Source organism: Geospiza fortis, unplaced genomic scaffold, assembly GCF_000277835.1.
Source record: "Geospiza fortis unplaced genomic scaffold, GeoFor_1.0 scaffold27, whole genome shotgun sequence".
Lineage (NCBI taxonomy): Eukaryota > Metazoa > Chordata > Aves > Passeriformes > Thraupidae > Geospiza > Geospiza fortis.
Genome location: NW_005054329.1, coordinates 685,819 through 695,818, shown reverse-complemented (window position 1 = coordinate 695,818; position 10,000 = coordinate 685,819). Strand labels below are relative to the sequence as shown.

Below are 10,000 nucleotides of genomic sequence, written 5' to 3'. Positions count from 1 at the left end.
GACAAAAATTATTCATGGTCAACAGACCTATTCTTGCTGTTTCATTTAAAGAGATAATATCCATTTCAAGTTCTACATAACTGCATTTAAAAATCAAAATTACATTTTAATATTTTCCCTGGATATGTGGAAATGAAAAATGCCATTTCGGAATGTTCAATAGCGTGGTAGGTAGAAGAGCGATCAGTTGCTCAGCTCACTAAAAATAACATTAAAATCATTAACATCTTGTTCCACTGAAGCTACTTTGTCAGAGTTTGTTTCCATAGGGCCATTTTTCCATCCTGGATGCACAAGGTGATCCCAGAGAAAGGAACAAATTCAGGGTGCAGGGGAAGAGCAGCAGAGCAGGACTTGAAGAGAATGAGCAGAGCCTCTGAGTTTAAGACATTTTTGAACCCCAACTGCAGGTGAAGTTGAGATGCCCATTTTGCAGAGCCAATTTGCTGAGGGCAGCTGACAGGTTTTTGTACAATTTCCCAGTGATTTTCACCTTAATGTTGACCAGGATTAAGCATTAAGTAGTTGTATTTATTATTCTACATTTTGAGTAAAGATACTGTGGTGGCCTTTACTTTACAAGACCAGCACTGGCCTTTAATAGCACCTATTTATTATTTTTCCCAGTAAGGAAGCCAAAGGCACCTCGAGCCTCTCATAAAAGTGGAATTTTAAAAAGCTCTTTAAAATATTTTCACACCTCAGTAAAACCGAGCACGATTCCTGAAAAGTGTTATCCCATGCAGTTATGGTTCTGGCATTTAAAATACAATTTTCAGCACAGAGAGGTATAATCCCTCTCTGAGCTGCACATTTTGGGATTCCTATGGAAATATGAAAGTGGCAGGGGGATAACCACTGTGAACAGAGTATCCCATACTCCTGGAATAATATTTATGTAATATAAATGACCACACAGAGCAGCAGCAGTGCAGCCCAGCCCAGCACAGCAGTGTCCCAGCATCAATTCCCCAGCTCAGGGAGCAGCGTGCAGGTGGCAAATAAACCACTACAACTGGCAGAACAAGCAAATGCTTCACCAACAGCCCCTATGCAAACTCATTTTGGCTGGATTAAAATGAGAATCCTTTCACTCAGCTTAGGGGCAAAACACTGAAATAAAAAAATGCATTTTTTTCCACACAGAGATCTTAATCCTGGATTAATTATTTTACACATTTTCCATTTTAATTAAAGCAGTATTGCTTCTTTCTTAAGTTCTTTATCTACTTTCTTTAAGTAAAGCTATTTAATACTGGGGATTGTGGAAAACATTTGTTCGTGATTATGCAGACATACAGTCAAACAAGACTGAAACAAGAGCAGCATGCAAAAATGTATTTAAGGACTATCATCCCAAAATGCTGCTAAAAGCTATTAACCAGTACGTGTTAATTGCCACAGCATTCATATTAATTTTCACTTCGGGCCCGACATTGTGGAATATTTCCCCTGATACATTTTAAACAAAGTTTAATTTAAGGAACTGCTTCTATCAACACTTATGAAAATTAACAGCCAAGCAATTAGCACTCATGAATTATCCCTTCCCCCATGCTTGCTACAGCATCATTTTTAAAACAGTTGCTACATGAGAAATTGTTGTTTTTTAACCCATTACCAAAATTAGTCACAAGAAACATTGTGGCCCTACAGAGAGGCACCACTCCTCACCAAAGGATTTTTAGCATTTGTCCACCCAGAAATCACATTGACCAATTTTCAGTTAAATTATCTCCAGTAGCCCCGCAAACACCAGAGAACTCCATAAGAGCAGAAAAGCCAAACTTCCTTCTAACTCCATTGCAGACAGTCATGAAAGCAGAAATAAAAATATCTTGAGAACATCTGGTCTGCCTGTAGGAAAGGCTTTTGGCCTCATAACCCAGGTTCACTCTAGACAATTGCTTCCTTCCATTTTTGATCTCCTCTGCAGCTGTCCTGCCTGAGCACTGAATCTCAGCAGAGTCACTGCCAGGAGCCACCAGCACCCTCCTCTGCGCCACCTGTGCCACCTGCACAGCACTTTCAGCTCTGGCTTACACAGAGCCTTTTCTCCCCAGCATTATTGAAACTCAGCAAGTTGGAACAACCAACTGTCAAAACTTGATTTTCCAAGTCCTGTAGACAGAAATATACATAAATTTATTTATCAAATATATGATCATTTAGTTTGCATGCAGATAAAAGAAATCAATTTGGCCAGTGATTTCTTAAGCCTCCGAGTAATTTTCTATTCCAATGACACCTGAAGGAATTACAAAGAACTAAAGGTTCTTTCAATACAAAATTCTTAGAAAGAGTATATAAGATTTATTAACCAAGAAGTACAACCCGTGTGCTTTGCAAAAGATGAAAACAGATCCAGAACTGAGGTTTACTTTAACTATTTAGGGAAAAACTTGAAGAAAGAGTTGAGAGTAGCTACTGTATGTGTGGCTTCTGTTAAGAGCTAAGGTTTTACAATGTACAGAAAAGCACAAATCTGTCCTGGGTACTGGTGGGGCAGTTGTGTGGATTCCTGAGTTGCTTAGAATGCCTCCCTGCAGCTGTATTTCACAAGCCATATTCTCTACTGTTTTGATAATTAATGAAGTGATCAGGACAGGAAGAAATTAGAGCGCTTTAAAATTTTACTGTTTCATAAAATCACAGAAGTGGTTATGAAAGACACAGTAAATCTGGCAGGAAACACCTGCAGGATGTGAGCAGTGCCCAGGCTGGCAGCACAGCCCACGCCAGGCTCTGGGTGAGCTGCTGGGCTGACCACAGCGCAGGGGGACAGGGAAGGGGAGCCCAGGAGGATTTGTGGGGTTTCAGACCTGATCAGGGTGAGGCCAGGCAGGAGCAGGAGCACACACAGCGACAGAGCCCAGGCACAGCCCTGAGCTCCTGGGCACACACCAGGAGTGTTGCTGAGCACCCTGAAACCTGCACTACCAAACTACGGACAAACCAAAGGTCTGGTTATAGCCCTAAAGATCTGAGAGCCACTGTGACCCTCTGAGTAAGTACATAATTAACTAGGGTGTCTTTAAGACATGTCTAATTAGGCCCCCAGCCCTTCCTCACCCCCCCTTCCCCAATTATGTACCATTTCCCCCAGAGATACACAGCTCTGTTAATTATGTAAATAAGTCATGCACTATTCCCTGAAAGAATTATATTTCTGTGAAATACTGTTCATCTATTATCAAAAAAAAATAAATACAAGACATATGATTTGTCATTAAAAATAATTTTTAAAAGCTTGATGATTTTTAGTGTTTTTACTGACTGAAAATACCTGAGAACTGAAATAAAATAACTCACAACTGGAGTTATGTTTCTTCTATATCTCAGATGGTCAGCCAAGCATTAAACTAGATAACACATACAGAGCCATAGAGAATAAAATTTATATGCAAACTATTGATAGCCTAACAGTGTAATAGAAACAATGGTGTTAAAATTAATATAGTGAGATTATACTCAACAAAATGCACATTCAATTATTTTGGATTGTAAAGAAGGTATTTTGATTTGAAGATCATATCTGAGATATTTCATATCAGACCCTGCAAATCACAGCTGAGTGACACTGAGGTATTTCCTCAACCTCTCAAACTGACAGGCAGAGTGCAACCTGCTAAATGTATCGGACTTCAAAAGGTGAAAATTGAGATGTGCATTATAGACAACTACAATTAATACAGTAAAGATTAGCTTGGATTACCAAAGAGGGAAGGAAAAATGCTGAAGTATGTCAAGTTTCAGACTGAATTATAACAGAATTCTCTTAAAAAAGAAGTATTTGACTTTTACTTCCCCTGTACATGACATGAGAGCTCATTTAAATGTTTGCCCAACTGAAATTTCGTGACACAAGGACAAAAAACCCAGAGTTTAGAAAAAAGGCCTCTTGGTGCTGTCACCATGAAAGTGCTGCTGTCACTCATTAATGAGGCCAGGAATCCTAAAAACCTGAGTTAGCACTAATTGCCACATGCTAATAACATAAAATCACAAAGAGGAACTTTTGCATGTGAACTTCATGGTCTGAAGGTTACCATTTCCCAAATATTCCAGATCCTCTGAGAAATGTCAGTGGAATTATGGATCTGACTTTCCACTTCAGGAACACCTAACAGAATATGAAATTCTTCCATCACGATGGTAATGAAGCTCAAACTCCATCCTCCCACAGGAGATTCCACAAACAAATCCAGTAGAAAACAGATCTGTGGAGTATTTAAACTTGTTTTGGAACAATATGACAATGATCCATCACATCAGTGTTTATATTTCAGCTTTCAGAGTTGATGAAAGAGAAAAATACCTGACAATGTGGAGTTCAGGGAAGACATTTATCCCTCAGTCTGAGCAATATCAGATCCATCCCCTGACCCCCACAACCTGCCAGGTTTGCAGGCAATCTCCTCCCTGTGTTACACAAATCAGCACTAGTGCAGAAATACATGGATTAGTGCTTCTTTTTGCCTTGGATACTACCTGCTGATACCTCAGTTTTCCACTCTCAAAACAGACCATGGCTGCTCCCACTCTCATAGAGCACTGAGGTGCAGTGCCTGGCACCCTGGCACAGCCCAGGGGCAGTGCCTGGCGCCCTGGCACAGCCCAGAGGCAGTGCCTGGCGCCCTGGCACAGCCCAGGGGCAGTGCCTGGCGCCCTGGCACGGCCCAGGGGCAGTGCCTGGCACCCTGGCACCTGGCAGAGCCCCCCATTCTCACCTTGCCGTCGAATTTGGAGTACTCATTGAAGGGGTTGTTGAGCTGCAGTGGGCACTGCTCCAGTCTCACAGAGAGGATGGACTGCTTCCCAGAACATGGGGATTTCACCCTAAAATTCTTCTTTTCAAACAGTGAGCTCAGCTCCTCTGCTGCAGATCAGAAAAGAGATTAGAGGCATGGTGTGAGGAGATGTACAGAGGCTGCTGCTCACCACACAGAGATAACATCATAACAGGGAGCACAAAATCAAATAAATAAACCTACAAATGCTTCAGCAGGGCAGGATCTACCACCACTCTTTCATAGCCCAAAGACATGAAACCATTAAGAAGCCTGAGTGATGCTCCTGTTTAGGCTGAGAAAAAGGTGAGTTTTTCCTGCACAGAGAACAGAACTGATCAGTGTGAGACCCAGTCGAGTCAGATAACAATGAAGAGAATGGCACATTCCTGGCCTCTCTGCTTGCCTACCTTCTCCTAAAGGAGCAGGGAACAGGAAGGGAAGGAGCTGCTGCCCCAGGAGCAGCAGAGCTGGCACTGAGCCTGCCTGGCACTGGCACAGCAGCCCTGCCCTGCAGTGACACCCTGCCAGCTGCAGCCTGGCACCAGCCCAGCCACAGGAGCAGCTCTGCACATGCCACTTCTCATGGGGGACTGGATATGGCCTCCCCCCATAAAAATATCAAACCTGAAACCACCATTCCAGATCAACAGTCTGAACAAATAAAACAAAAAAGCTTTCTAAAAACAAAGGGGATGCAAGTTCAGGAGGTCTTTGTGTGGTCTGTGAAGGCTCATAAAAGCCTTTTTATGTGAAGAAAGCGCACGGCTGAATTTCCAACAACAGCTCAGCTTCCAATTTACTTTAAAAAACCCTAGAAAATAGGACTTGCTATGTTACAAAGCCACTATGAAATCAGGACAGAGCCTGGGTGTGTCAGCACATGAGTTCCAAGGGGTCTCATCTGCAGGGAGCTGTGACTGAAGCTGGCCAAGGTTTCCCACAGCTGCTCCAGGAGCCAGAGCCCCAGCCTCCATCCATCACTGCCCAGAGCCCAGCCCAGCTCTCCTGCCCTCGGGTCCCCACAGCTCACAGATCCACATCTTGCTTCTCCAGGGAAATGGAACTGCTCCCAAGAGGGAATGACCTGGCACTTGATCTGCAGGGACTTGATTCATTTCTTAGAGTGCAAAATTAAAACCTGTCAAATGATAACTAGTCAAAAGCTCCATTTATTTTTATCAGCAGATTGCCTTGAAATTCAGGCAGTTGGCAGAGGTGCTAAATACTGGCACTGAGAGATCCCCAGTGGGCTTGTGAGAGGCTGCAATTAACCAAAAAAGCTTGATTTAATCCCTTTCAATGTGGCCACTTTAACTCCATTAGGTTGTTTTGGTTTTTCAGCAAGCAGTTGTACTTGATTTTTTAAAAAAAAATCTAAAGCATTATATTGGAGTATTACCTTTAACTGATAATTCTTGGGCGCTTGGAAAGGACACTGGGATCCAATACAATGGTTTTACTCATACAAGTGAAAAAGCAAGTTTTTATCTAGAGCTATTCTGTATTCTTGCATGTCAGTATGGGCTGAATGCAAGACTTTGGAAGGATTTCCTTGACACATTGCTAATTTGCATTTTATATGCTCTGAAATGAAGGAATGTAAGATGTAAAGGTCCAGAGGATATCCTGATGAAGGACTGTAAGATGTAAAGGTCCAGAGGATATCCTGAAGGGCTCCTCCCTCTCCTTGCTGCCGTGTTGCTCATGCCAGTAAGGGAGAAGCACTCAGATCTCAGTGGCCAAGCACAGAAGGAAAACCAGTTCTGCCAGCAGCCCCGAGCCTGGAGCTTTTGCGGAACTTGTTTATTTTTTATTTAAATGTGCTCTGCAGCAGGCAGGGACGGATCCATTTGCCTGCCCATTCCTCCGAGGGGACAAGTGTGGCTGCTGGGGAAGGGGCTGTGAGCACAGAGCCCCCAGGGGCAGCAGGGGCTGCACAGGAACCCTCAGAGTGCAGGAGACACAGGAGGATCTGCATCATCATCAGCCAAATGCTATAAAATACTGAGCAAGGAGGTGGAGGTTATGGTAGATTAACCTTTAAAACCTACAACTCTGCTTACAGAAGGAGAAAGGCAAAAACATTTCAGAATGCATTAACAGGGGTATCCAACACAGCTGAACACTGAATTAAGGATTAGTGTGGCTGTGCTGCTCGTGTGAGCAGCTTTGTTCACTCCTCTGAAAAGACATTAGAGTGCTGGAGAACGTTCTGCAAATGACAGCCACGGAGAGAGGAGGAATTAGGCAAAAAAAGGGAGATTACAGAGGGACCTCATTAAGATATACACAAATTTTGAAAGAAGCAGGCATGACAGACCATACAAAGGTTTGCATGTCTGTCAAATACAACAGAAATAGAAACCAGCTTGAGCTCTAAAATAGGAAAATGGAGACAGATTTGTAATTTCATATATTACAATTTAAACTATGTAGAACATCCAGTCACAAATACTTAAATATATAATTAACAAAAATAGAATTTAGTATTTTTCGAGAAAGCAGTGATAATAGTTTTACCAAGGAAAGGCGAGATAAGCCAAGCCAGTATTTATTATGCTTGCATTTAAGCAGATCATACATATACCTTTTATTTCTTAGGATTTGCACCTTATCTAAAGAAGTAGCTACAAAAATACTCTGCACAAGTAAACTACAAAATCCTCCATGGCACCCAGAGTGCCAGCCACTGCTGGAAGTGGCTGGGAAGTGCCCTGGAGACCCTGGTGTGCAGAGCCCTGGGCAGAGGCACTGCTGTCCCCACTGTGCCACCAGGGCTCTGCCCGGGCCCCTGGGAGCCCCCAGGGACAGACACAGTGACCCCCTTTGGGGATTTTTTGGGAATGGATCCGGGGTTTCTTGGGAATTTTGGGGATTTTTTGGGAATGGATCCGGGGTTTTTTGGGAATTTTGGGGAATCTTTGGGAATGGATTTGGGGATTTTTTGGGAATGGATTTGGGCCAGGGACGCCTCAGGGTGCAGAGCCCACCCCATAACCCCAGAACCCAAACTGGCTGCCCAACACCTCTCCTCTCCTCTGCTCTGTTAACCCCTGAGTGCCCTGGCCAGGGCTGCCACCCAGGACAGCACAAAGAATTGGCATTTTCTCAATGCTAAAAACCCTAGGGGAAAATTACAAACTGCAGATGCTGTAACCATCAGAGGCAGGAATAAAAACAGTAGGAAAATAAGAGATATTTTATTTTACCTGAGCAAGAAGTATTTCTGTCTTTCCACTGAACGTTTTTGCATTTTATTTGATTTTGTCTCTCTTTCCGCAGACGTTCTAGTCTCTGAGCTTGAAAAGAAATATTACAACTATAAGTTTGTCAATGAAAGTTTACTATAAACAAAGACATAATTAACTACCTTTATATGAATAAAGATGTTTTATACTGCATATGTAGGGGGAAAAGTCATAAAATTTTAAAGGTGGCACCCCTGAAAAGCAAATACCAACAAAAACATGAAAATGTTCTTGATTTATAATTGAAATTAGAGGATATAAAACATTAATAGAGATCATAAAGATAGTATTAACATGGAAGAGAATAATAAAATGTGAAAACTTCTGTGATTAATATGACATTTCATTATATAAATCATTAATAACGGTCTTAAAGGAATTTTAATGCACAAATGAACTGAAGTGAATATTACATTACAGGAATAAAATTACTGTTATGAATTACTCTACCCGTTTCAAAAATTAAAGATAAATGAACTCAGACTAGACTATTAAAGTTTTAAATATAAAATCCTTTATCTAAAAATCATGAAAATTATAAAATGTCAAAGCGATATAAATTAGCACAGCTTTTTCTTCAGTAGGCTGAAACAGTTTATAGGTAGTAAAATAAATGATTTGTATCTTCACAACATTAGTCAAATCCTAAAATGAATATAACATTTCTTTACATATATTTTGACTCCATCTTCAAAATATGGTTGGAAAAAAAAGCCCCAAATGGTTCTGATACCCAAGAACTTTCAGCCCAGAGTACCAGACAACAACTTAAATCACCTTTTTTGTTAACTGTAGGACTTCCTGGGGGGAAAAACCTGATGGAAGGCACCCGAGACAATGACCCCAAGAAACCACTGATGTTGTCCACTCAAAATAAGCAGATTAGACTGGGAAGTAAAACTAACAGTGCTGATCCCCAGAGGAAACTATTTGCTGGATATATTAGCAATTTTGATGTATTGAGATAATTCATTAACTAAAATGGGTTTGTAGAAGAGATTCTAAAATGCTAAATTACTCTGACAAGTTTTGGATACAAGTGGAGTTCCCTGAGCCTTTCCAGCAATTAAAAAACATTAATAAATATTTTCTGTCCCTTCTGTTATTATTCTTTTACATTTGGGTCTTTGAACTGAATTGTGGACAAGGAAGTAATTTTTTTTTCCCCATAAAAACTGTCAATGAGGGAACTGATAAAAAAATACTCCTTTGAAGTTTAACAGCTGTAGCAAGCAGTTTAAGGTACAAGCAAAATGGGGACTTTGATAAGTATCTGCCATTAACAACACAATGCTAGAACCTGAATACCTCTAGGTAGCTTCCTCTTAATGAAATAAGAAAAATATCCCTTCTCATAAATTTAAATATTGGGAAAACACTGTTGTAGCATAGATATTTTATTCTGAAAGAAAAGCTCCACATTTGTACTAGTTACTGCCCACACTGTAACTCAAAATTACCTTCCAAAGCCCTTTCCTTCCAAACGAGCTATCAGAAAATATAAATAAATAATTTTAGTATCATAAAATATAATCTGTTAGATGAACAGGTAAACAAAGGATTAAGGAAAAACCATGGACTAGAACCAAGATAATGCATGTTTTTATCTGTTTGATATTTCCACTCCTGTCAAAACAAATGTCCAAGAGCACAGTCAGCACCTCCCCTGAGCCCATCCTGTTCCTCCACCTGGAGCTGACCAGAAATGACCATTTCACTGTGGGACTGTGCCACAGCACTGCCAAACCAGAGGGAATGGCCAGCACCTGTTAGAAATGTGAATTATTGAGGGCTCACTGTCACAGGCAGCCAGTGACAGATTTGGGTGTTAAAAACCCAAAGTTTGGTGGCTGCCCAAAGGCAGCTGTGGTTTCATTAATGGTCAGCCCTGAGCTGAGCCTCAGTGCCCTGGCTTTTCTGGAACCTCTCACAACTTCCTACTTGTAAAAGGCATTTCAG

The 10,000-nt window shown here is 41.3% G+C and overlaps 1 protein-coding gene across 3 annotated transcripts in view; it reads right to left on the bottom strand.

The window, feature by feature from the left end:
- The window catches only part of MAPKAP1 (MAPK associated protein 1), a 79,134-nt gene that overhangs the window by 59,346 nt on the left and 9,788 nt on the right, over positions 1 to 10,000 (bottom strand). For all 3 annotated transcript variants that reach the window (XM_031057333.1, XM_005421229.3, XM_005421230.2), the window contains exons 4-5: positions 8,003 to 8,092; positions 4,731 to 4,879 (exon numbers count right to left, since the gene is read on the bottom strand). In XM_031057333.1, coding sequence (XP_030913193.1) covers positions 4,731 to 4,879; positions 8,003 to 8,092 — 239 coding nt within the window. The remainder of the gene's footprint in view (positions 1 to 4,730; positions 4,880 to 8,002; positions 8,093 to 10,000) is intronic.